General features: G+C 36.7%; 4 protein-coding genes and 1 non-coding gene across 8 annotated transcripts; 1 reads left to right on the top strand and 4 right to left on the bottom strand.

Moving 5' to 3' along the window:
- Positions 1 to 254: 254 nt before the first annotated feature.
- LOC111803977 (mitochondrial uncoupling protein 5-like) lies at positions 255 to 1,720 on the bottom strand. The gene has a single exon (XM_023688606.1). It carries the CDS (start codon positions 1,357 to 1,359, stop codon positions 385 to 387), a length of 975 nt encoding a protein of 324 aa, XP_023544374.1. The 5' UTR covers positions 1,360 to 1,720; the 3' UTR covers positions 255 to 384.
- A 1,351-nt stretch (positions 1,721 to 3,071) lies between these two features.
- TRNAS-GCU lies at positions 3,072 to 3,153 on the bottom strand. Its single transcript has one exon. It is a non-coding gene; the product is annotated as a tRNA-Ser (tRNA).
- Positions 3,154 to 3,479: 326 nt separating this feature from the next.
- LOC111803702 lies at positions 3,480 to 6,196 on the top strand. Its single transcript, XM_023688227.1, has 6 exons — positions 3,480 to 3,905; positions 4,266 to 4,307; positions 4,842 to 4,957; positions 5,158 to 5,263; positions 5,407 to 5,460; positions 5,834 to 6,196. Exons 1-6 carry the CDS (start codon positions 3,480 to 3,482, stop codon positions 5,990 to 5,992), a joined length of 903 nt encoding a protein of 300 aa, XP_023543995.1. The 3' UTR covers positions 5,993 to 6,196.
- A 58-nt stretch (positions 6,197 to 6,254) lies between these two features.
- LOC111804469 (transcription factor bHLH131-like) lies at positions 6,255 to 9,338 on the bottom strand. 4 transcript variants are annotated; one of them, XM_023689276.1, is made up of 3 exons: positions 9,059 to 9,338; positions 7,959 to 8,192; positions 6,255 to 7,847 (listed from the first exon to the last, which is right to left on the bottom strand). In XM_023689276.1, the coding sequence occupies exons 1-3, from the start codon at positions 9,152 to 9,154 to the stop codon at positions 7,389 to 7,391; spliced, it is 789 nt and encodes a 262-aa protein (XP_023545044.1). In that variant the 5' UTR covers positions 9,155 to 9,338; the 3' UTR covers positions 6,255 to 7,388. The 4 variants fall into 4 exon arrangements, with proteins under 4 accessions (XP_023545044.1, XP_023545045.1, XP_023545046.1 ...); XM_023689277.1 differs by having other exon boundaries at positions 7,959 to 8,183; XM_023689278.1 differs by lacking the exon at positions 9,059 to 9,338 and adding an exon at positions 8,293 to 9,052.
- Positions 9,339 to 9,382: 44 nt separating this feature from the next.
- Positions 9,383 to 25,392, bottom strand: LOC111803534 (kinesin-like protein KIN-14A). Its single transcript, XM_023687986.1, has 23 exons — positions 24,870 to 25,392; positions 23,954 to 24,077; positions 23,606 to 23,692; positions 23,361 to 23,531; positions 23,114 to 23,220; positions 21,331 to 21,462; positions 21,052 to 21,227; positions 20,143 to 20,304; positions 19,637 to 19,728; positions 18,426 to 18,577; positions 17,698 to 17,871; positions 16,845 to 16,991; positions 16,599 to 16,748; positions 15,858 to 15,929; positions 14,739 to 14,794; positions 14,423 to 14,648; positions 13,821 to 14,012; positions 13,531 to 13,722; positions 12,810 to 13,160; positions 11,701 to 11,799; positions 11,142 to 11,282; positions 10,897 to 11,055; positions 9,383 to 10,186 (listed from the first exon to the last, which is right to left on the bottom strand). Exons 1-23 carry the CDS (start codon positions 25,080 to 25,082, stop codon positions 9,731 to 9,733), a joined length of 3,831 nt encoding a protein of 1,276 aa, XP_023543754.1. The 5' UTR covers positions 25,083 to 25,392; the 3' UTR covers positions 9,383 to 9,730.
- Positions 25,393 to 26,388: the final 996 nt, after the last annotated feature.

Raw genomic sequence — 26,388 nt, 5'->3', positions numbered from 1 at the left:
TAAAATTAAAATTAAAATTAATTTACAACTAGGATACCGTGTGTTTATAATTGATATTATACCCCCAATATATTTTAATAAACTTATGTAACAATTTTTTTCCCACAATAAACTTATGGTTTTCAAAGTTTATGGAAAGTGGTTTTTTCATATAAATTTTAATTATCAATTTTTTATTATATAACTCCTTCCTCAATTTATTTATTTTTTGTTAATATAATTAATTATAATCATGGCAGAGAAGAGACGGTACGTGAAGAAATGAACAATCTCCATTCACATCAGCTTCTTAATTTAAACCACGAACGGAAAATACAATATTCCCATAATATTATATAAACTTCATTTTTGGAATATATTCTAAAACAATTTTTTTAATTTTAACTAGAAATCTTTAAGCACCTTTCGAACTTGTTCCAGCGTCACAAACAGCACCACCGTAAACGGTCCCTGTCGTGAAATCGTCGGTATGAACCCCTTGTACAGCGCCATCGGCCCCTCTGCCCGTACCGTCTTCATCGCGCAATCCAACGCTCCCGAGTACGGAGCCGCCGCCCCTGCCTCCACCTTCATGTTCATCACCCTCGTCTTTATCACGTCCACTGGATTCGACGCTACTGCCGCCACGAACCCGGCGGCGAAACTCGCCGTCACGTGTGTTCCCAGGCCGTCCTTCATCAATCCCTTCTGCAGAATCGTCTCTTTTATCTGATCGTATGATGCGAGCTGCGAAGCCGTAACAAGCATCGCACGGTTCACCGTCAGCGACGAACCACGCCACAAACTCGTCACGCCTTCCCCACGTGCCATCTGGGTTATGGCGTCGACCACGCTTTTGTAGTTTCGTCGCTGCGCCGGCGGTAGCCGCCCGTCGGCTTGCATTCGTACCATCGCCACATCGGCCGGGTTGCCGACTGCAGCACCGATCGCACCAGCGATCAAACCCGCCGATATCTTTCGCACCAGCGGCAGTTTTCCGGTATCCTGATCGGTCCACTTCTGCTTGAGCATATCGTAAAGACCCATACGGGTAGTTGAGTAGAGAGTCTGCCGGAGAACGGTAGCGGAAACGCCGGAGAAGAGAGCGGCGACTCCTTCCTGCTGCACAATACGAACCCCAACAGCAACTGGGCCAACACGCGCCGCTGGAGGCGGTGGCGAAGGAATATTCATAGACCTCGGAGCAGTCACAGAATTGGTCTGAAAAGCGAGAGCCGGACGGAGATTCTGAACCGCCCCCGTGGGAGCAGGAGTCTCGCCCTGAAGTTGCATTCGGACCTTGATCAGATCAAGCGGGTGGGTGGAACAGCCAGCAACAATGGAAGCAATTCCCCCTTCGACAAATCCCTTGACACCCATTATCCAGGAATCAAAATTTCTCGGGAAACAAACAAGAAAATAAAAACGTGACAGAAGGGTGAAAGAAGGGCGAGAAAATAGAATTGGAAGCAGAGAGAATTAGGGAGGTCTGATCTCGGAAAATAATAGGGGAAAGGGAATTAAAAGGAGCAATTGGAAGTGGAGTTCATGTCACTGGAAACCAAGAGATGGGAATGAAGAGTGAAGGCAATGGAGGAATAATGAGGGACGAGGGGTCTGTGAGACATATGCTAACAGGGGACTCTGTAATACGCAAAGAATGAATGGTGAATTGGGGAAGACAGAACGTGGGGGAGGAGAATTTATAGCATAACCAACCCCCAACGTCCCTTTAAGGGACCTCTTTTTTCTCCAACCCTCCAGTTTTCAGTATTTACAATTCCCACCCCCATTTTACGCGGTTCTCCTTCTCCTTCTCCTTCTCCTTCTTCTCCATTTCCCGTCTCTACTCAATAATCAATATAATCATTAAAGTTCTTTTTCTCATCGTTCAATCCTATTTAAGCACACAATTCACTTTCCTTTTTATCAATAAATATGAACTTATTTTAATTTATTTATACCATTTATAATATCGTAGCTTCGGTAAATTACATTTTTGGGGGCATTGTCACTTTCCAATTTGCGAGGGTTGGTCCAACTTCCCTCTTTCACCTTTACTCCCAAAAAGAATGTCCTATTATTAGCAACCTATATGTGAACACCTGACTTTATTATGGGAATTTTCTTTTGTTTACACTAAAACTCATAATTAAAAACTTGACTTAATGATTTTTAATTATTTATTTTTTAAACTAAAAGAACTTGTAACAACTAACTAACTACACATTATTCACTGCATACTATGCTTTATTATTTGTTTTAATTATTTATCAAATGTTTTATTTTTAATGGCAAAGTTATTGTCAAACGCAATCAAAATAATTAATTTATAAAGTCAAACACTATCGTTGAAGTTACATTCATTTTTATAATAAATTGACTTTTGAATATACTGCATTCTTTAAAAACCTAGATAAATCAATTGTCCAGTATAATTGGAGAAATAAAAAATTGTTTAAAATAAGCATGTGCATGTGCAGCTGATAAATATTAAAGAAAAAAGAAGAAGAAAAATAGAAAAACTCCCAACTCCAACATAATTGATAACTTAAAAAAAAGTTGGTTAAAAATTTTATTCCTTATTTATTTGTTTTTCTTCTAAATTATATATTTAATAAGTAAAAATTGATGAAATAAATTAAGAGATAATTACCCTTGAGTTTCTCACTTTTATAATGCAAAGGCATTAAAAAAGTCAAACAGCCTTGGATTAATTTCAACGGGTATCATTATGATTAAATATTATTAAAATTGCCACGAGGCCGTGTTCTTTAAAGGCCTTAAAAAAAAAATATTTTTGATCCAAGGTTGGTCTGACCGTTGGGCACAGCGAAATGCCATAATTGACCCGGAAATTGGGGCTCGGGATAGCCTGGTCAAAATTTGGCCCTTTCTATTAGTCAATTGTTTGTAGTCGACGTGTCGTAAAGTGACTTGTGGGTCGACGATTTTCCGCGACGCTGACTTAGTCGCCTCCTTGGTTGTGCCCTGCCCTACCTAGACTACGACAGTTCAATTCTGGGGGAAGGTTCTGATTACGTGACTCGCGATTGTGTTTTCAGAAAACAAAAAAAAGAAAGAAAAATTTTCGTCGCCTGAGAGATTCGAACTCTCGCGGGGAAACCCCATGTACTTAGCAGGCACACGCCTTAACCACTCGGCCAAAGCGACTTTTTGTTTAGAATTCAATTATAATATATTTTATCTAAAATATCATGTTCAAATGGTTGTCACATCACAAGGATTTCTTGTAAATTATACTGATTAATCTTATTCTGTAGGCATGTGCCTACTCGGTGATATAGGTGGAGAAATCCAACGATGTTAAGAACATATAGCATTATCCCTTTTCTACTAGTGCACTATTAATTAATTTTACATTTTCTTTTTTTGCTTAGTATTACTATTAGAATCAAAGATGGCTTAAATATTCATTAATTGAATACAATAAATTTAGTTTAACATTTTAGTAAGCTATTTCAACATGGAAGGTAATTATGAACATTATTTCAGAAATAAGTGTTTATTTTTCCATTCAAACGACGTCGTTAATACTCAACTTGAGGAAAGGAATATTTAAAGGAGAACCGCCCTCGTCTGGAAGACAGGAGCCACATTATATTTGTCCAACTGAGGATCGGAGGCTCCATCAGATGCCCGTAGCAATTGCCTCTGCCGCAGCGCCAAATTTTCGTTACTTCAAGACTCTGAACCTCAACACTCGATTCTCTTCCTCACTGTGCGCAATTGCTCGGGATAAGAAAGATATGGTCACAACAGTCAGTAGTACTAGCGGAAATGCAGGCGCATACACCACGATCAAAGAGATTGTGAGATTCGAAAAAGAAATCAAGAAGAGCAAGTTCATCGCCATCGCTGGTCCTGTCACCAATGAGCAGACTGCCTTTTCTCTTCTCTCCCAGGTGTTCTATGCTAGATTCTCATGGAGGAGTTTCCGATTTCTATTCCTGTTTAGCCTCGCCGCCTTTCTGTTTGTTTCCTGGAATAAATTCTCTTTTGTTCCCTTGGGATTCTAGATGGCATTTTCTTTGAAGTTGTAAATTATATCGCACTTTACGTCGTACGTGATTCAATTGGCAAAGCTATCTATTTTCTAGTGAAATTCGTTATTGCAAATTGTATCATGACATTAGCGTCACTCTTTTAATCTCAAATATTGGAACATTGCCTCAAAATGCGTCCTTAAAAATCTTCTAGAATAGGATCTATATGTTTGTGTGAAATTCACTAATCTGGCGGGCATTTTTTGTGGTGAAACTCAGGTACGGGAACCGCGAGCTACTCACAATTGCTGGGCGTATCAGGTACTTCTTTATCTCTTGCATGTTGTTGGATATGGTTAGATGTATTATTGTTACACTTCTTGAAGAATATCTATTATGGGGTAGTTCACCATCCGTCACAGTGGTCTAATACTTTGCTCTTCACGTGGTCTGTTGAAGGTGTAATGTAACAGAGTTTATGCTAAATCACGTGATAAAATACTACATGAATAAATCTATCATCTCTTTTATATTTTTACAAAAATAACATTCCTTAAATATGATAAGAAAGATGCTACGTTTAGTTTCTGTTTTACATTTTTACACTGTTTATTTTGATAGATCCGAAAATTTTCTGCTGCGAATGTAATATCAATTAGTTTCTGTCATTCCCTCGTATTTTAAAGCTCGCAAGTTTCTGATGGTCATATTATTACTTCAAAATGCAATGCTCCAGTTTTTCAGCGAGTTTTTTTTGTTCAAGAGGATTCCCATAAAGAGATGTTGAGAGGGGAGTTAATATTTACTTCCCTGATCTCAATTCCTTTATTTATAACTTCTCGTGACTCTATTCAGGTGGGAGATCAATTTAGGTCTAATGATGATGGCGAGCCATCTGGTACTGCTGGAAAACCAATTCATTCTGCTATTGTCTCTTCGGGTATTGACAGAGTCATGGTGGTCGTGATCAGGTATTCTCTTTGCAAATAATAGGAATTAGATTGAAACATAGTTTTTGGGATCTATTTCTAAGCAATTTTCATGGGCAAAATACTAGCCAATCGTTGACTTGGAATCCTCTTATTAATGCTTTTGGTTGATATGAATGTGTATGCTTGCCATGTGCTATAGCTAACTTCGTATGATATCTTTTCCCTCTACCAAATTTTAGGTATTTTGGAGGTATCAAACTCGGGACTGGGGGACTAGTCAGGGCTTATGGGGGAGTAGCTTCCGAATGCCTGAAAAGTGCTCAAACATGTGTCGTGAAGTCTAAGGTGTTTCTTCTTCCCTCAATGGTTGTCACCCTGTGATGCTAGTATTACTCAGAAGTTTATGGAGCAAATTAACTGTATAAACTATTTTAAATTGATTTACACAGGAAATGTTATTTTTGATAATTGGGTTCCATGTCTTTTAGGTTCCAATGGGTGTGGAGGTACCATTCAATCTTCTAGGGGCTTTGTACCACCAGGTAAATTTGCCCATGTGATCAAGAGTTATCCTGTATGCCTCTGTCACGGGTTTGAATTTTCGTCTTTAGTGCTTTTTCCCCTCAGATATTGGACGGTTATTGTTTGAACTATGGTCTCTGATTTTTCATTTGTTTCTGCTTGTTTTTTCATCCTTCGGTATAGTTCTCATGTCATAGTCAATATTGCATTTGCTTTGGACGGAAACATTTTTCTATAATTCTTACAATTACATATATACCATAGAGTGATGATCTTTCGGCTCCAGCAATAACAGAAAGGTTCTACTGTTCTGTCATGCACAGTATCCGTTTCTTCTGCCGCCTTTTTAAATGGATATTATTGTAGAGCTGAAATTTGTGTCGGTGTTTGCAGTTGCAATCTTTTCACGTTGAGGACATTAAGCAGGACTATGACTGTGGTAAAGATGGTATTACCATGGTGACATTCAAGGTTGATTTCGACCATGTTGAGAAGCTGGAGGATGCTATCAAATCTCATTGTAGCCGTGAATTAATCTTTTACAAGCAATAAATTATACAGCTGTTCTTTGTACATGAATGCAGAGAAGGGAGATACACATCAATATAAAGAAGAAATCAAGTATGCATCCAATCAATGGCGGGTGGCTTATGAGGTAAGTGAATGATGACTTTGTACAACTATTTACATTGCACAATAATCTAGATATCCTTTGTAAAATACATTTCCCATTGAAATGAATATTTAGTTAGTTCACTGCCTGCTTCATCTCATGTTCCTTCATTAACCTATATGCAATACTACTGCTGTAGAAGCATCATATTTTTCAGAAGCACGCGCAGTCCTTATTTGATTGCTGATAACAGCTATCAAGGAACCTTTGCCAATTTGAAGGACTTGTTTCATTTGACTATGGTTTGATGGGAAGCAATAATTGAAATGGTGTTATGGTTGGAATTGGACATATCGTTGGTGGAATCCATCTATATTTGGGACTGTTCGCAGTTCTGGGTTTAATGGTCATACAGAATTCCGCTGAGTCGGTGGATGCTAGTCTGACCAGATGTCGGTTGAAAAAAACAAAAATAATATACCTTTAAGGTTTAGTGTAATAGATGTAAGATACAACGGGATGTAAGTAGGATTGATGACAGTTCGGTGTTGGCTGCGATGGAGGTGCGTTAGAAGACTTAGCTAGTTACTACCATCATTTTGCAATTATACCTGGCAGATGCAATCACTCCACAGCAGAAGTGGAAATGCCCATTCGTTTGCTCTGCAACTATCACAAGAAACGAAGGACCCCTTATTCACTGATGCAGTTTTTCCTAGTACATTAATAACGACTACTGTACAAGGCCATGATAGAAGACCAATATAGCTAAGGCAGATGCAATCACTCCACAGCAGAAGTGGAAATGCCCATTCGTTTGCTCTGCAACTACCACAAGAAACGAAGGACCCCTTTATTCACTGATGCAGTTTTCCCTAGTACATTAATAACGACTACTGTACAAGGCCATGATAGAAGACCAATATAGCTAAGAAAAGAACATGCTTGGACACAATTCTTAAACCCATTCTATGTTTGAATAGAAGGGCAAGGACCTGATGGGAACGAGCTAGCTAGGTTTAGAATTCAGATGGGAGTCTTGTGTTGAAGAAGATGAGATTTTGGTGGAAGCCATTGAATAGGATAAGGATAACCTGTAATATCAATTAATTTTTTCATTCGAAGTTTCTTTGCTATGAAATCCAAATTACCATCTCTGGAAACATTGAATTACAGAGGAACTACGAAGATAAGAAGAAAAAAGGTCAGCAAGTACGTATACTTTCACCTATCATGTTCAGACGTATTGATTAGAGGGCTGGATGGTTCCAGAAAGGCCATCACGACTAATTACAAACGGGTAATTATGTTACTTGGAGAAAAATAAGAGATTTTTCAAGAAGTGGCCCTATTAAAATTGTAAGCTGTTGAGGCTCGGGAATGCCAAGAACTTCTGTGTTTTCTAGCAATCCATGAAGGCCTCCTCATAACAGCCTCCAAAACCCTCTTAAGCACGCCAGGTCCTTCTTTAGGCCCTTGCATCCACAGAGCAAACTTGTTCCTTCCACCCATAGTCACCATTTCAGCTCTCACCAGCTTCACTTTCACCGTTTTCAGTGCTTTTGCTAATTCTGCCATAATGTTCGGCCTGTCCTCGCAGCTCATTACAGCCTTCACCATCCCTTCACCACCATCACAGTGTTCTAAGCTCAATCTATCTGCCCCACTAGGTATCCCGCAATCCCCGACTTCACGATTAGTTGCTCTCTTTTCTGATACAAGCTTCTTAAACTCCTTCACCATACGGATTGTCTCAGAAAGCACAAAAGCCTTTTTCAGCTTACTCATATCCGTCTGTGTTCATAATCATTGCTTTCCAAGTATCAATACACAGAATGTTTTTACCTGTTGGCTTAAAATCAATTGAAGATAGATTTTTTGAAGGAAGTTTTTTTTTTTACTAACTTTGTATATGCTGGGAAGGATGGCACGGAGGGTGTCATATTGGCCGCTGATTCTGTTTCTTCTGCTCTGCTCTGCCAGGCGGTGCTTCTGGGCTGCATGTAATGTATTCTCCTTCCTTGGAAATGATGAGATTGGGCTGTAATGCTTGATCATTAGAGGTTGTCCTTGTGGATACATCTGATGCATAGTTCCTGAAGTTGGGTAGCTCTGGATGGACTGCATGACCTGTCCAGACTATGAAATGATACATACAGATTGAAGAAGAAGAAAAATAAAAGGTTCGCAAGTATCAGAAAGCAAAGAAATGTTGTTAACTGGTGTCTGTATAAGTTACCTGATGCAGTAAAACCATGGCACAACAAGGTCCTCCCTTATTGGAAGTGGAAAGAACAGCAATAACTGCTGTGAAGTCCGACTATTGATGTTTTTATTATATAGGAAAATTCTCCATTTTCAAAGAGTGGGAGAGAAGGAATTAATTGCTTTATTTCTTTGCGATTAAGGCAGATTATGTAATATCCGACCTCATAATTGCCATTTACTAAGCATTTTGATCCTGTAATTATAATGATAAGATATGGAAACTTGGAGTGCTTTAACCAAATCACATATCAACCATCCGCATGACCAGAATGTAACAATTCATTACAAAAATCCTACTTTATAAATAAAATGACCCCCCACTCATATCTTTATTCCTGTCTCCACCCACAGTCCCAACAATTATCCTTATGTTGAAAATTATAACTTCCATGGAGTCGAGGATCTTGAGAAAAGCATTATACTGTAGGTGTGTGGCTTGGAAGATGGTTCGGTCACTGCTGCTCCTTGGACAAGAGTTATTTTATTTTATTCTTTGGACTGCAAAATTGCAACCTAAAGGATGGCTGACATGAAGCACCGAAGTAACTTGTTTGTCATGTCGCCGGGTGTGAACTTTTTGGTATCAGTATTGAATATATAGCTAAGATCCAGCCAAATCAGTCCAATGATATATATCCTCTTCTTAAGACTACATATACCAGCTGGTCTAGCAGAAGCTTGCTTAGTTCCACAAAATAATTATAATTTCGAAGCCAAATAGACGTGCAGATACTTACAGATGCTCTATCATGTAATGATTCCATGTTAATGCTGCTCAAGGATTCGAAAGAGAGCTGAAGAGCACCTGTCACCGGATAGTGCAGGTTTGACATGGAAATACCCGAAGACGAAAAAGGAGAGTCCAATGGTCTGAACTGCAACAGCTGCCACGATGAATAGCGTTAGCTCACCAAGGGTTAGAGAAGATGTAACTGAAAAAGATGAAACCCCACTTCGTCCCGTTCTCTGAAATCCCGAACCGAAGAGACTACGGTTAGCGAGTGAGAGAGAGAAAGTTGTAGAAGCCGTCCGAAATTTTTAGAATAAGACACAAAATTAAAACACCAAATAGACTTAAACTATTAAGAAAATTAAAATTGTTAATTTACAAGATCTGAAAAGATCATCAAAATTATGTCTTGTAATCGACATTTTGACAGTATTTCTAGAGAAGTGACATTGATTTGAACAACAATTACAGCCAATTCGACATGTGAAGTGTGAGGTAGATGTCTACAAATACAGATATTTTGCTTAGAGCAACAAAGACAACATAAATTACAATATAACAACTCTAAATACCGTGGACAACCTAAGGAGTTTCCTCAAAATAATGTGAACACACAGGCCAGGCAGCAGCATGTCAAAGTATACGGCTGCCGAAAGAATGGGAGGTACAAACTTCGTATTCATGGTCTTACATCTTTCAATACTCCCCCCTTTTCAAGCTCACCAACAAGATCCTTTAACGATGGGACTTTCATGGCTAGAGTTCTGTAGAGCCGAGAGTACCGTGCTCGGGTTCCATCTGCAGTTCTTGCCAAAGCAAGTAAGCTCAGAGCCTCTGGGAGCTGGGAAAATACTTGTTTGATATCCTCCAAGCTCATGTTTTCTAAAACAGATGGTCTGGGAACAACTCTCACAATTTCACCACCTTTTGGTTCCTGAACATGGGCATCTGCCTTGATGACCAATTCCGAATTGGAGTTTGCGCCACACTTGATGATAAAAGGTGTTGTTGAGCCTGTATTGAACTGCAGAACGTTCCACTGTGCTACGTCAACTTCTGCACCAGAACTCGAGTCCACTGACAGTCTGCGGTTGTGTGATGTTGCGTGATAGATGTCATCTTCTTCTGGAGTTAACTGCAGTAAATAAGATTAGAAAAAATGTTTAGATATAAGTATGATAGATCCAGGCTCCAGCTAATGTACTATAATCAATCCAAGATTTGAAGGAGCCATATGTCTTCCAACATCTGAGATAAAGTTCACTCTGTAATTGGTATTTTAGAAGTAAAAGAAAAGTGGTAAATTCGAGTTAAAGTTCTATTTCCAAAATGTTACGTGTTCGGAGGAGACGTTGAATAAGTACTGTTCCTATGAAATGTTTTGAAGTTGAGATCAAAAGAGAGGGAGGTGTTTAAAACAAAAACCAAATTTAAACTCACAAGAAATCCACCATAAAATGCTACAGAAAAAGGGAAGTAACAAAATCCTTTGATGCAACGACAAAACCAAGTCATTCATAACCAACGTATAGTTTAAAAGAATTGGACAAGCTAGTTTTTTATTGAATTATTATTGTTTTTTTATAATTACGACATCATAATGATGAGTGAAAGATCCCCCCCCCCCCCCCCCCCCCCCCCCCNTGCCCTGTTGTAGGCTTAAATAGTTCTACGTCAATGCCAACGAACAACTATTTGACCCAATTTCCGAATGAGAAGAGTCAAATTCAATTCAAACATAGATACAAAAAAGGAAAAGAAAAAAAAAGCCGATGAACTCACTCATACAACAAGAAAGCATGTAGTACAAACAATTCAATACAAAAATTTAAAAGATTCACATACCTCAACTATCTGACGACTATCTGTAATTTGCCTCCTAGCACACGGATGATCAATCTCAAGAAGAGAAGGCATCTGTTCTGTCAATTCATCAAGGGATGCAAGCAGTGCTTTTTTCTTACTTCTACTCAAGGCATTTACAGAGGCTTGTCTCCCAATATCCTGTTTCAATAAACATCTTTGTAAATGTCGGTTTCTGACACAGAAACAAGACAAGAAAAAATGAAAGACATTTATGTGTAGATTACCTTTACTTGCTTCAAAATGCCATCAAGGGAAATGAGAGAGGCAAGTCTTGCATCTTCAACAGCAGTAGAGGGATTTTGGATAGGTGAACCACCATCTTCCAGCATAAGTAAAGCTATATCATTTTTCATTTGTTGTAAAATCTGACAACATTAGTTTTACATATCAGAAGATGCTCGAATATAGGAAATTAAAGAATGAAAAAAGTTACATAGATAACATTGACAAATTAGCATTTATAGAAATGCCAAATCATCTGTAATTTTTTCGTTTGTAGTAAAATCTGACAACAAAAATGCAGATCAGAATATGCTAAAATGTAATCAAGTAGACTAAAGAAACATCGATAACATTGGCATTTAAGCATTAATAGCAAATGTTTATTTGCAGAATAGAACCAACATGGAAGAACAGGACATAGAAAGAAAGCATGAGAGATGAGTATTTGTTTCTTGCCACCAAACGTGGAAATGTGCTCTTTAAGGTGTTAAGCTTGTCACAAGTAATAAATGGACCAAGTATATAGGAGAGTGAAATAGAAATTATGAAGTTATGAAGTACCTTTCTTCTTTTATGATCGACTGACTCAAGAGCTGATCGCAACTTTGTAACTTGAGCCGCATCTTCTGCCTCTTCCATAGCCAAGGTACCAGCAATGTCCTNCAAACATAGATACAAAAAAGGAAAAGAAAAAAAAAGCCGATGAACTCACTCATACAACAAGAAAGCATGTNTAGAAAAATGTACGTAAATGTCCAAAATATCATGGTCTGTTTACCACTACCCTGTTGAGGTAGCAAAATCCAGCAGGGGAGTTAGATAGGAACGTAAGATTTATTACTCAGGTTCACACACACACACACACACACACACACACACACACACACACACACANAAAAAAAGAAGAAGAATCATCAATCCTCATCCACGTGAAGACAGGACACAACGTTGAAGATGCTACAGTGTTGCAAAAAATAGAAATCCTACTGGATGTGCTTAGGTGAAAAGACAAGAATGTAGTGGTATTTTCCCATGCAGCAATCATGAAAGAGCACCACTCTTGTTCTGAACAAGACAGCAATTGATATCGGGCAAAGTTTTTCTTTTGTCCTTGTACAATGTTCTTTTTTGAAAAATATGAACATAAAAACATTAGTGGCTTTAAACTCATGAAATATTTAAGACCGTAGGCAAGTAGTCCGATGAAATTTGAACAATAATATTCCAGTTGCATCTAAATGAATTTGAGCAAGTTTGATTTATTTATAAGAATTTGGTGACATTTGAAAATTATGATTTAGGCAGCTGAGAAAATAATGACTTTTCTCGACTCTAAAAAAATGAAAGGAATTTCCATCCTCGAATAAGTTGAGGATATTAAAATGGATTCCTATTAATATTGTGTGGATCAATCAATTCACACTGCTTATGATTTGCCATGTAAAAAGTCTAAGACTAGATCAAAAAACAAAACTTTTTACTCGACGGAAGTTATCTTTCAAAATATTTTCACAAGCAATAACACGGTGAAAAAATCAATCCAAGCATTTATTCAAAACAATTGACGTGTTAAATAGTAGTAAACTTAATAAGTTTTTGAAGACAATTAATGATGAGACCAAGATCCTTCGATTTTCCATGAAAAGATTCAAAATGAGATCAAAATGCACCTTCAAGTGCTGCAATTGGGAAGAATAGACCCGTTTTGTATACTCAGAGAGAAGCTGGCCAAGAGCATCGGTAGAAGGAGGCATTGCAGCACCAAGTCCACCCATCCACCCATCCATGATTGCTGTTGACAGGAGTTCTAGCTGACCAGTTGCCCCCCCTGCAGCATCGTCTCCAGTAACAGACAAATATTCAAAGTTCTCTATAAGCCATGACCTAATCTGACGCTGCAGCTCGCCAGCTGGAGTGTGTACAAATAAAGCAGCCAGAGCCTTATTTCCAACAGCAAAGCTTTTTGCATCCTCGTTAATTTCTCTCAGCTTTCCAGCTGTCACTTGCAGCCTCGGAGAATCCTGTCCAATACAGTTCAAAGTAGTGAGCACAGATGTATCGTAATAATATACAATGGACTTCCTGAAAATGTAGAAAACCATTATTTTCTTGTGTTAAGTAACAAGTGGAACAGAATATAGGAAGTTGGAAGCATATTATCCAGATGGGAGGGACCTGAAGACAGCGTGGTCTCATGATAATGCATTAAAAATTGTATCATGAAGTACTTCCCAATTCATCTCCTGCCACCAGCATGTGTGCAGGAATGCACATAACAGTTTTTCTTGGTATCTCTTTCGGAAAGAGAAAGTGGAATATATTCATATTGACTATCCCCATGCATTAGTTCAGACTGGTGGGAAGATAACAAAACGATGATAAAAACACTACCTGATCAAGACCCCGAATTTTGGATACTACTGATGAAAATCTGGACTTTTTTTCTGGCCTAAGATTCACTTTAAAGCCTTGGATCTGCTCATCAATATATCGCACGGGAGATCTTCCTGGACTGCTACCCCTGCTGGAGCTTCTACTGCGTCCAGTACTTGCCTTCTCAAGAAAACACTCAACAGGAGAGACCTGCAATAAAAAAGATACAAGGACTGAACATGATGCGAAGTCAAAGAAAATGTACAGCGGAGAAGAGAACGATGGAAACACATTAAATATTTAAAAACCTTGATGGATTGCAGCTCCGGTGACCTAGCAAGCAAAGATCTTATGTACAATATTCTAACTCGTGAAACAAGCATCGTGTCCATCACCCTTCTTGGTTCCATCTTACAGATGAAAGAGAAAACAGCATCTCTTATTTCAGCGAGTATTTCATGCTCCCTAGAAGCACCTGCTTTAATAACTGCAGCTAAGATCTGCAAGATTTATTTCCAATCAATTGACTAAAAAGTTCCTCTCATTATACTCCAGTGATATCATCAACCTCATGCTGGAAGGAAAGTGGTATAGAAAAAAAAAAAATAAATAAATAAAATAGGTAAGGAGACACAATAAGAACCTTGTACAAAATTCTATACTGTGCCTATGTCCCCACACAGCTCCCACCAGAGAAACGTAGCTCATGACAAAACTGATTTAGCACTACAGCTAATTAATGAAAATCTCTTGTCCTCAAATCAGAACCAGCTTTACTAACGCAGGTTTATAAATAATTGGTTTTAATGAAAATAAATAAATAAAGATACCGTTAATACTTTTAACCAATAAGACTAGAAATATGGATATCAATATTTAGTATCCCTTCTAAAATTAAACTTATATATACCAGCATTAAAAGCTTGTTTGCACCATCTGAAATAGCAGCAGGGCTGTCATACTGTTCAGGGTTGAAATCATTCAGAGCAGATGTAAGATACTCTCCTGCTGGGGTAGTTTTAACTTTATCAGAACCAGCTTTAACTAAGGCAAGATTCCCCTCAGCTTTGTCTACAGCTGATGGAGAAGGAACAATAGCCATCGAGCTCCCTTTACTCTTGTCATTGGTATCATTTCTGTTTCAGCAACCAGGAAGTTCAAAGCATATATGAAGTAGCAAGTAATTGAACTGAAAGCATTTACAAACTTCAGATTTGACTAAATACCTGCGAGGATCCTGAGGTTGAACAATCCCAGAACCTTGGGGTAATGTACTTGGCAACTAGAAGTCAAATAAATAAAAACACCAATATAAGTAATAGCTTAGTACCATACAGAATACTATTAATAATTGAAATAGCCCATAAAATACCATACACTAAATAGGCATGGTAACGCTACTGGCTAAACAAACCTAACTAGTAAAATTTCTCATAAGCCGAATGATTTGTAGAAATCCTGTTGATATAAATAAAATCCAATGGGCGATGATGATAGCCATAACTCTCTAAATAAAATTACACATTTCAAAATTCTATCACATCCCACATTGCTGCCGCTTGGTTGTATTGTTAGAACTCAAAGGCTCAATTGTAGAACCTATAGAACAGATCCTGTCAAAATAAGGCCATGCTGCTTTGTTGTATTATTTGTAGGATGACAGTGGAGGACCTCGTTCATATTCACCAGAGATGTGATTTCGCCGATGTTTGGACTTGTTTCTTTGAGGCGTTCGGCTTTTGTTTTGCCAACTCTCAAGGGTTGTTTCTATGACAATTTGAAAATTGTACTATCTTGTAGGGTTTTTGAAGCGAGGACAATAATAGAATCTTTAGAGGGCAGGAGAGATCTTCTGGCGATATTTGATTCAGTGTTAAAATCTATATTTCTTTTTGAGCTTCAGTGACAATGTCTTTTTGTAATTACCCTCAACATTTTATTTTTCCTTGATTGAAGCCCCTTTTTGTAGTTTGGCTTCCTTGCGTGGGCTTTACTTTTGTATGCTCACGTATTCTTTCAATTTTCTCAATGGAAATTCGGTTATTCATTAAAAAAAATGTTAAGCACATTGCCTTTGAACAAGCTACTGAAAAATGTCCTTGTATTCCAGTGTGCTCAACTATACGTACCTATAGTACAAAAAATATATAGAAACCCTTGAAGTACAGAGTAGCATGCTTCATGCCAAATCAACATAGGACACTAGCCAGACTTTTAGACAAATGGAAGCTCAAAGAGAACAACAAACCTTTTTATAAATGAACATAACTAAGCAGAAATTCAAGTATCAGAATCTGTTTAAACCTGTACCGGGGAAATTCAGATCTCGAAGAGATGATGTTTACCTGGGGTGATCCAACCAAAGTTGCTTTCTCTGTCAAGCGATCAAACAATTTTTCGTTTTCTTCATGTAATCTCTGCAAAAATAGCACAAATTCAAACCCCAGGTACAAAACAACTTGATTGGAGCATGAGCGTGTCAACTAGCTAATGAACTAGAAATTGAATTCAAACTAGTTAGATATTACACGAAAACATAAAAAATAGGCCAACAGCCTAAAACAATATTGAAGTACAGAACTCTAGGAATTTAGAAAGAAAAAAAAATTCCAGGGGTCAACATGCAATAGATGAAAAAGGCAGTTCATCTTATTATGTATGTACTCTTATCAGTGACCTATTAAGAAACAATAATTTAATCCAAGAAGAAGTTCAAATTTTATGGATTCACGTCGTCAAATCAATAGCTTAGGGACTATCGACAGAAAGGAATATATAATATATCTTTGATGAAAAACAAGTTGTTTAGGAGGAGAGATTAGATCCCTCTTAAAAATTTCGTATGACTTGTAATGAATTCTTGTTGGGACACTGTTTTTACTTCTCAAATTTTTATTTGGAAGGTTGTTTGGTAATTTAAAGTGTTTATTCTTGTGGGAGGCGATCTATACTCCTAAAGACAGTTTTCTTTTAATTGTTAGTTTGTATCTCTTCAAATATCAATGAAAGTTTCTTCTTCTTTTTCGAAAGAGAAAACAACATTCTTATCAAAGATATCAGCCAACATATAATTTCAGAGAACAGACCTCAATAAGAGCATCACGTTTTTTGAGCTCTTCTTCAAGCTTCTTGCTTACTGCAGAAGAATCCATGCCATCTCCAGTGGCCTTGGATGGTTCTGTGCTCAATGACGATCTGACTTCATTCACTTGCGACTCTATGCTTTTAATCTTTGACTACATGGACACAAAAATTATACCATTTCCATCACTTAAAAAATAATAGAGTTACAATTATTCAGGTCAAGAGTCCTGATATGAAAAAGAACCAACCTGCAAAATCTGAATGGTTGAATCTCTCTGTTGTATCTGAAGTTTCTGCTCTTGCTCCAAATGCAAGAGTTGAGCTACTTGATTTTTAAGCTGAGCACTTTGTTCCTTTTCTGTCTTAAGATTTTCTGCGAGTGAAATGTTTTCCACCTACATCAAATAGAACACAATTCAGCGATATTGATGCTTGACGTAATATGACACAACTAACATCAACGTGTGGACACAAAAGACAGAATTATTTTGAAATTAAAGCAAAAATGCTGCCTGAAAGAAAAGTTTAATAGAAAAACGAGACATCAAAATAGTCGACAGTAAGAGAACAAGATATAATTAGTTTCATAAAATGTCGATCAAACCCTTATGACAGAAAAAAAGAACATAAAAGGAAGACAGGATTCAAGCACTAAAAAGGGCTTCACCTGATGAATAAGTATACACGCCTCACTTCAGAAAAATATATGAGTAAACTATTACATTAATCTTTTGAACACAAGCATGGTTCAAATTGTACAATAGTTTGCAATGATTTTTTGGAGTATAACATCAGGCTGACCATCAATTGATATAAATTAATGAAAATAATAATACAATTCTTTTACTTCCGGTGGTATCTATAACAAAATGGTGTAAATTGTTAATCTATGCTTCAGTAGAAGGACATTTTTTATAAGACAGCCAGACTGAAAAAGAAGAAGATTTGTGTTTATACATCCCAAAACTCAAACGAACTCCATTATTCATCCTAAACCTTCCATTTCATAGTTGACATGTAAAAAGCAAGGTAGAAAAAGGAGAGACCAAACTGATTCCGTTGAATAATGTAACTGTGCAAGAAAACACATGAGTTAAGAACCTTTAAATCTGATTGCAGAGTAGAAGAAACTTTCCACGCCTTCTGAACTTCATTGAAGAGTAAAACACACTGGTCATTAGCATCTTCAAGTGCACTTTTCAGTCCCAAAACCTCTTGTTTTAGATCCTGAATTTCTTTTTCCTTGTCATATAACTCCTTACGTGCATCATTTGCCTATAAGAATTAGCAGGAATGAAATTGTGAACAAGACAGATGTACTCTTAAAATACTTCCATTTGGAGCCCACAGTTGCCCCACCAACGATGCAGGTTACATCATGTATTTTATTGTACTATAGATGTAAATATCATTTTCTTCTTCTTCTTCTTCTTCTTCTTTTTTTATTTTTTAAGTAGAAACCAAGCTTTCATTAGAATAAGAGAAAGAATACAAAAAGGAGTTACTATAATGAATGGTAGAATGATGCGTACTTTTACATATGCATCCTCAGAAACCTATTACTGCTTAATCAATCAAAAAGTAAAAGACCTTTTCAATGATATTTAGAAGTACTATTTAAGTCTTCAGATCAGCTCCTGAGCCTGGACCAAAGATAAACATGAGTTACTCTCCTATCTTATATCTTGTTTTTACTCCAATGTTAAAGTTATATCTTTCTCTTTGATGATTAATCTTCTTTCACAGAAGATTGTAACACACCAGGTGATGACAGTACTGAATATCATCTAGACATGTAGCCACATTTAATAAAATATATTCACACTTACAATATCTCTCCATTTTTTAATTGTATCTCGATTTCCAAGACTTAATACAGCATTCCGTGCTCTTGCAGAGAAGTTTAATGATGAAAGTGTCTCTGACAGATTTGAAGCATTTGGGCTGAGGTGGAGAATCATCAAAGTTTTTGAACTCCCGCCTACATAAATTGAACATATTAAGCAAAAGGAACCAGGTCTAAATCATTCCAGCAGCCTTTGGATAACAATATAGACCATTAAGTGAAAATTTGAAAGCAAAAGAAATTGCTTGGGATGAGAACAAGGCGATAAGCCTGAAAGAAAACTTTTCACCCAGTAATACGAGTACCACATAGAAAAACTTAAATACTGGCAAGGTAAAAGTCTGAGTGTGTCTCAACTATTACAGAGGAGAGAGAGGAAACAGTCAAATATAAAGCAACATGTAGCTTCTCCTGGAAGATGCCAAATTTTTTCTCACATCCAGAGTTGTTACTATAAATTGTTGGAGAAAAAAAAAATTATGATTTGTAGCACATTCTGCATTCAACTGTCTCTTAAATTCCAAATAAAGATGCATCCAGGATTATTACTCCTAGAAATGACGTGCGAGTGGACACAATTATTCAATTCTAAGGCAAAAGAAAACATTGGTTGGTCCTTCCTTATTTGTGACAAGGTTCGTTTGTGTCAGAATGCCTCTTTCACGCACCGAACTGTCAGCTCTCAAAAGAGCACGCACCAGAAATTGTGAAGTATAAACTATAGAAAAAATTTAGTTACAAGCTACAATCTTTATTTCAAAAAGAAAGGTAGACTAACGAAAAATCTTTAAGTCAAATTTCATAAGCTTGCACAATGAAACAAGGTGAGAAAAATATTAGAGCATTGAGAAACCATACTAACCTTGTCCAAACCTTATAGTGGTCACTAATCTAAGATATTAAAATCTTTAGAGTTTCCAAAAAACTAAACATTGGATATCAAAAACAAATAAGGAATCATACAATTCTTGAATATGGTGTCATTTTATAAACCTGTGATAGATATGAGACAAACAAGTTGTCACATACACAACATGCCCGTTTAAAAAATTATTTTGGCATCAAACATTAGCAACATGTGCAAGGTTTAGAAATAATATGAGGGATAACAGCGTGCACCCTCCATGCAACCGTAATGACATGGTTGATGATTCTAGCCCAAAACAACTTCATAAACCAAAAAGATTACCTTACCTATCGAATCTGCTAGTACTTTTGTGAGCACTGAATTTTCATATGGAACAACTTCCTTCTTAGAAGTCAAAGATGACAAAACATCTCCCAACCTACAAAAGCAGTATCACAATATCTGCAGTGAGGTTATTTCCAGAAGCCAAGAGGTAAAGATTTCTTCAATGAAAAGAAGTTGAATTCCATGGATCAACAACCACCATTTCATATTTCTACGCGTTCACCAAATCCTAATGTAATTCAAATTTGGGCCCACATTAAATTTAAATCAACTTTCTCGTTAAATTAAATATGATGAAAATCACAAGAAATATAAAGCTTTTGAAAAACCGCAGTCACTTGGTTTATTTTTACAAATTGCAACCAAAACATGATAGAAAATCTCAGAAATTAAAAATTTTCAAAATTGGAAACAATAATTCCATCCAATTAATAAAAAAGGATGCCTCAAAAATTAGTTTAAGAAAATACCCCATGCCCAGTGGGCTAAAAAAGAAAAGAAAATATACGCTGAAAGTGATTTCATGACATGCAGCAAATCTGTGACCCTCTCGCCACTATCATCTTCCGTAATTGAACTCTCACTGCCAGCCAAGTCTACAAGGGAAAGCTTGCTATATGTACTTTCACTGGTGATCAGATTGGTATAATATATATGTATTGTGGTGATCCTGTAATAGCCAAGTTTGAAGCCTTGTAAGATGGTGAACATACAAGCCGTGAAAATACTGAAAATTAGCATTGGAAAAAATTATGCAACCCCTCCACTCTAGCAGGTTTTTCTATCAAACTCCCTAGTAGACTTATGTCACAGTTCTTTCTAGAAAGAAGCACTAACAATTAAATATGGTTCCTTGTAACATTACAAACTGCAAGTTCAAACATTATAAATCAAAATTACATGATGGAACAATAAATATGTGCAAATCGTAAAATACAAATTAATTGATTGTGAGTAACAATTCCATTTGAATATTATATTTCACATAGTTTAGACCCATAAAAGAATTTCTGCACAAAATATTGAAATGGCAACAAATATCCATCTAACAGCAGTAAAGTAATTAAAATAATGAAACTTCAGTAGGTGGATCTTCAACCTTTTTCTTACGTTCAGAAAAAATCAAGACTCCACACATATCTAGCAGGAGATGCAAAACTCCATTAGGCAATAACTGACACATTCTTTGATAAGTATGACAGAGATAAAGTTGGGCTTAACTACCTCAACCCACGACCAAATCCCATCAAGCAGGTTTTCAAATAACCAAAAAAAAATTGCACCATTCAACATTGCATAGTTCTTTTTTACCCGGGCCATAAATAACACAAAAAAAAAAAAAAAAAAAAAAAAAAAAAAAAAAAAAAAAAAAAAAAAAAAAAAAAAAANATTCAAAAGAACCAGGTTCAAACCATACAAATGAGAAACATTCCACTTTGACGTATCATTTCCCCGTGCATTAGTTGCTGCTTTCAAAATTCTAGAGAACTCCAATGGGTTATCTACTTTTTCTTGCACAAGTCCTGCAAACAACTCTGGCGTATCAACGTGGAGATCTGAAGAGATGACTGATTCAGCGAGCAAATCCCTGATCTTCAAGAACATGAAAGGGCTTCAATAGAGTATTGCATAGAGCTCAGAGATGGAATCTAAAACTACAATGCAATGGAAAATGAAATTCACCAAGGAAAATAACCTGTTCATTATAGAGCTCGCAAACCGTAACAAAAAAATTAAATCGAGAAGTAGAGGTTGAATCAGAGTTGGCTAAATCAAATAACTCCTCAAAACAACGAGCATATAAACCACGGTCATGGCTGGATCCTTCCTGTGCAAGAAAAATAATAAATTGGAAAAAAAAAACAGCTCAACCAGCTCAATATGCTCAGAAATTGGCTGATAGTAAGATAAGAATGCTATACTTCAATAAACCTACATATGAAAGAAACAAACACTTACGGGAACAGAAACATTTGATAACCAAGCTCATTATGTGAAGAAGGTATTGGCTACTTATGACGGATAAAAAAAATGAAAACAAAACTACACTCCTAACAGTTAAATGAAAAACTACACTTCCCATTAACTCCAATTATGTGGAAAAAAGAATGGTAAACCTTAACCATTTGCAGTATGAATTTATGACTATGCAGACAGATGGTGGAGTGCTTGTTTGGTACTTTCATACAGATATTGAGGACAATCTTTCGGTTTTATGGTGTTCAGAAGTTGGAGAGTTCAAAGGTTCTATTTTGTGACTTAATATTTGCACACACATACTTTTAGTACATGTGGTTGGAGAAGATAGCAAGGTTTTCCAAAGATCCCTACGAAAAGTGAACAGAATAGTAGGCTGTAATAAGTTTAATTGCCACTCGCGGGATCTGCTGGATTAAAAGGAAAAATTGCAATTACTGTATTTTAGAAACGAGATCCCATTGGGAAGCCATTTTCTGAATCCTTGGCTTGATTCTAGATGATGCCTCATCTCCATCCCCTTTCTATGTGTACTCAGTCCCTTTTTTATCATAGTTCTTGAATTACTATCAAAATTAATATTGGGGAGAATGGAAAATTGTTGATTTAATGAATCAGAAATAATTTGATACACCATAAGAAGTACAAAGTTGTCTGTTACAAATATAACTTTAAATATACCTATCTTGCCCTTTTAGCTAAGATCAAGTGTGGAATAGTTTCTTAACAAATACAACTTTACATCTAAACCAAATTTGTTTCTCAACATTTCTGTGACCCTGACCCTTTTTCTTTTATTAACAAAATCAAGCTCAGCAATACAAATTCTAACAAGAGACTAATAAATGAATATTAGCTTTGTATTGTATTGAGATTAGCATCCTGCGGTGCTGGGAAAAAATTGAAATCAAATTCAACTAGTTCATAGCAAAGCAATTATATTTTACTACAAAATTAAGTTCTCATGTAAATCAGAAATGTAGTGCTGCAATATGATACGAAAATATGAAATTCTACTTAAATTAAATTGATGTTTAGAGTGAACTTTTGAAATAATATGTATTTAGTTGATTTATGGATGAAATACTACTTTAATTTATTTAAATGGATATGTAGAACTAATTAACAACAAAGGCAAGATCCTAGTACATCCTTACAGATAAACTCAAGACAACAAACACATGCATCTTTTACACTAAAGCATCAAAAAGACGATCCTTGCAAGATAAACAAAATTATAAACACAATTAATCTTCACTCCTAGGCATCAAGATACCCGTAGTAATTAGCATAACAACCCTCGCCCAAGAAAAAAAAAAAAAAAAAAAAAAAAAAAAAAAAAAAAAAAAANAAAAAAAAAAAAAAAAAAAAAAAAAACTATACACATTAGCAAATGCATAATGACACAAACAAGGGTCGCTATTAAGATGCATCTACATCAGTTGGCGAGAGAGTAAAAGGAGGGAAGAAACGAGTCAAACAGAGGGAGACAGGAGACCAACCATGGTGTGCGTCTTTCCTGAGAATGTTTGTCCATAGGCAAGTATAGAAACATTATGTCCATCCAACGCAGACTGTGCATAAGGCTGAACATCACTGAACAATTCGGCTGCACATGTCATAACAATTCAAGATACATTAATAACACAACCGTAGTAAACTATAATTTGCATTATTAAATAAATAAATAAATCACTGGAAAACACTAGTAGGACCAGTTGAGGTAGGGGGAACACACATTCCTTTCACCTTGTCCAACATGAGGCCCATAGACCCTGTCAAACTCAAAATCCTTTTTGGGGTTAGAGACGGTATCATCACCAGTGATGATGCGGACTGTGCTTTCATCAGGAAATTCAACCACAGATGGACCTTCCTCCTCAAATGGGGGTCTAGTTCGGCAGAAAACTTTTATGTTCCCTGAAATTAATAAACCAGTAATTGTTAGAACTAATTTTAGAGGTTGTCAAATTTATAAAGGAAAATGGGTGTACCTTTGGCTGTCAACAATTCATTAAACAACCTTCTTTTCTCATCGAGTAGTGGACCAATGCTCGCCTGAGTTTCAATGGCCACTCTATCTGATATCCAGATATGAGAACACTTAAAGAACCACCAATTATTGTATTTAAACAGGAATTTATAAAAATATATAGCCTTTGAACAAGGTAAACCAAAACCAAACAGATTTGCATGGTTCTCGTGGATATCGTCTCAAATTTGGAAGCTACAAACTACAATAATCTGTAATCTCATTAAATCGAGTAATTTACGTGATTTAAAATCTAGAAACAAGGACCTCAACATGGAAAATAAGTAAGCCGCAGTGCTCATTGTCTTACCTAGCTTACGGGTCTTCTCTGCAAGAACGCCGAGATACCGAGTAACTCGATCTAGTTTTGCATTCGAATATTCCTGCAGTTCACTTGCTTCTTGTTTCAACTCCAAGTAATCTTCTTTAGCTAGCTGTCAAAGTAAAGAACGAACGTCTTAACGAGTACAGGAGATGAGCCTTAACAGAAGTCCATGTGTAGCCTAAAATGCCTCCGAATTTTAAAACAAAAGACATAAAAAACAACATGAACAGGCGAGCCCATGTATAGAAACTCATATAGGGAATCAAGAATAAATTCGATATCTTGAGAAAACCTCGAATCTGTCTATTGATTGAGAAATGGATCTAACGCATAGCAGAGAAACGTATAAGGTGGATGTACAGACAACTTGAATAAGAAGGCGGAAATTCTTCGGTGCTTTTACATCGAATATTGGTGTTTAACCGATGCCTGAAAATGACTAGGAAATCGAAACCAAGAGCAGCGAAGATTCCAAGTCCTCCACGTGTGACCGCTTACAACAAGCACACACGGCCAAACCATGCATGCCTTCACTTACACATATGGAATTGTATCAACCCCGCAAAGATATTTATAGTCGATATATGGCCTAGAATCATGCTGCCATGTCCAACGAAGGAGCAAGTTAATCGAATTCACTAATGAGCAGTCCATTTCATCAAAATTCTTAGCTTGGCAATGGCAGCAATATTAACTAATACATCGCTGAACTGGAAATGCTTGGGACACTAAAACCGATTCACACTTCGGAGCTACTCATTTCAAACGCAATGTCACTTTTCAGCATCAAATTACAAACGATTAAGAACGAGGACGAGCAAAACTCAAGAGCTCACAACGAGAAAGAAGAAGAAGAAGAAGAAGAAGTTGATGGTAACAATTGAGAATTAAGTCCGGTTACCTTAACTTTGTCGTTCAATCTCTGAACCTTGGTGACCAGTGAGTGTTTCGGGAGCGCCAAACGTGGAGAAGCTGAAGACGACGAAATTGAATACCTCCGAACCAAAGGAGCGCCTGGCTTGAGCTGATCATCCTGCTCATAAGACGAAGAAGACGGCTTCCTTGGCTCAAACCCGCTTACCTCCCAATTCCATCGGTTCCTCTGCTCCCCCATTCTCCTCCGGCAACCCTAGAAGCTCAAATTTTTGGAATCCAAAGACGGGGTCGCCTCCCGGTCCTCCGTCTCCACCTTCCTTCTCTCTCTTCTCTGTCTGGCTTTGTCTCTTCTTCTCTGGTATCAGTGGTTAATTGTTCTAATCTTGTAAGCTTTTTAGCCGGTAATGTTATCTGCCCCGTTGGGAGCAATAAATGGAGGGAGTCGATTTGGTTTGTTACCCGTCATACGTTAACGCTAGACGACGCCGTTTTACTAACGAGGGAATTTTAATTTCTTCCAATTTTCTGAAATCGGAATTATGGGGACACAAACATTGCGCAACGCAATGCAAACTCTCCAGCCTAGCCGTTTCATTTTGCCACACAAAAATATTCTGCGCTCCTTATTGCTTCACGTCTCCCTATCATTCGTGATAAGGCCCAGCACGTGATCGCGCGTGTGGATTGCTTCCTTCGCTTCCCATTCTGAGCTGGCAACGTGGGTTCTTGCTTGGTGGGCCACCATGGGCCAACCTTTTTGGGCTTAATTTATTGTCTTAATGGGCGCGGGAGGGCAAAGCAGCCCGATTCAAATCGATCCTCTACTTTCTTTTTGCCTCTTTTGGTCTTTTTGTGTTTTCTTTTTTATTGTTTGCTTTTCTGCTAAGCTATCGTTTATTTGCTTTCGCCCATTTTTTGAATTAAGATGTAGTATAGTCTCACAAAAAAAAAAAAAGTGTCAGATTGGTTGCAGTGTTTGGTTAAATTAATATAATAAAATCGATGCTTTAAATGATCCATTTAAACTTTTAAACCCACATTCACAATTTAACTTAATTAAAAATAAATAAATTTAAGTTATTTATAAGTTTAGTTTAGTATTTTGAACTCTTCCAACTTAAGCCATCTATCACTACAAAAATTAAAAATAGAAAGCATAGTTACAAACATTATTAAGAGATGTACATTTACGGGCATGGAGAGAGCTTCCCCTTTTAGATAGAAAATGGGAAAGATATTTTTTCTGTTAGATAAATGAGGCCAATAATTAATTATTTTTTTCATTGGGCCTTACTTAATATAAATATATTTTTAAATATCTAAGTAAACTTTTTTTAGTTCCATTAAAAAATATTATTTAATTTTAAGACTTCAAAAGTCCGATATTTTTTAATTAACAAAAACTGTTATAATCTTAAAATTTTAACTTTTAGAATTTTAGAATTGACGTCAGATGACTTTACTAAATATATTGATTCATTAGGATTTTTTTTTTTTTTTTTTTTTTTTTTTTTNAAAATTTAAAAATAATAATAAACTAGTAA

The sequence above is a fragment of the Cucurbita pepo genome, chromosome LG10, assembly GCF_002806865.2.
Source record: "Cucurbita pepo subsp. pepo cultivar mu-cu-16 chromosome LG10, ASM280686v2, whole genome shotgun sequence".
NCBI classification, from domain to species: Eukaryota; Viridiplantae; Streptophyta; class Magnoliopsida; order Cucurbitales; family Cucurbitaceae; genus Cucurbita; species Cucurbita pepo.
The sequence above is the reverse complement of the archived record's forward strand: the minus strand, read 5'-3'. Positions and strand labels throughout refer to the sequence as shown.

What these genes read in the sequence shown, in the direction of transcription:
- LOC111804469 (XM_023689276.1), bottom strand. Translation starts at nt 9,154, where the DNA reads ATGTCAAACCTGCACTATCCGGTGACAGGTGCTCTTCAGCTCTCTTTC. An exon ending in CATTACATGATAGAGCATCT is followed by an intron (nt 8,193 to 9,058) that starts GTAAGTATCTGC and finishes ATCATTTCATAG; the next exon opens with TCTGGACAGGTCATGCAGTC. An exon ending in TCCTTCCCAGCATATACAAA is followed by an intron (nt 7,848 to 7,958) that starts GTTAGTAAAAAA and finishes TTATGAACACAG; the next exon opens with ACGGATATGAGTAAGCTGAA.
- LOC111803702 (XM_023688227.1), top strand. Translation starts at nt 3,480, where the DNA reads ATGAACATTATTTCAGAAATAAGTGTTTATTTTTCCATTCAAACGACG. An exon ending in GTCATGGTGGTCGTGATCAG is followed by an intron (nt 4,958 to 5,157) that starts GTATTCTCTTTG and finishes ACCAAATTTTAG; the next exon opens with GTATTTTGGAGGTATCAAAC. An exon ending in TAGGGGCTTTGTACCACCAG is followed by an intron (nt 5,461 to 5,833) that starts GTAAATTTGCCC and finishes CGGTGTTTGCAG; the next exon opens with TTGCAATCTTTTCACGTTGA.
- LOC111803977 (XM_023688606.1), bottom strand. Translation starts at nt 1,359, where the DNA reads ATGGGTGTCAAGGGATTTGTCGAAGGGGGAATTGCTTCCATTGTTGCT.
- LOC111803534 (XM_023687986.1), bottom strand. Translation starts at nt 25,082, where the DNA reads ATGGGGGAGCAGAGGAACCGATGGAATTGGGAGGTAAGCGGGTTTGAG. An exon ending in CAGGAAAGACGCACACCATG is followed by an intron (nt 21,463 to 23,113) that starts GTTGGTCTCCTG and finishes TTTCTTGCACAG; the next exon opens with GAAGGATCCAGCCATGACCG. An exon ending in AACGTGATGCTCTTATTGAG is followed by an intron (nt 15,930 to 16,598) that starts GTCTGTTCTCTG and finishes CTATTTTTGCAG; the next exon opens with AGATTACATGAAGAAAACGA.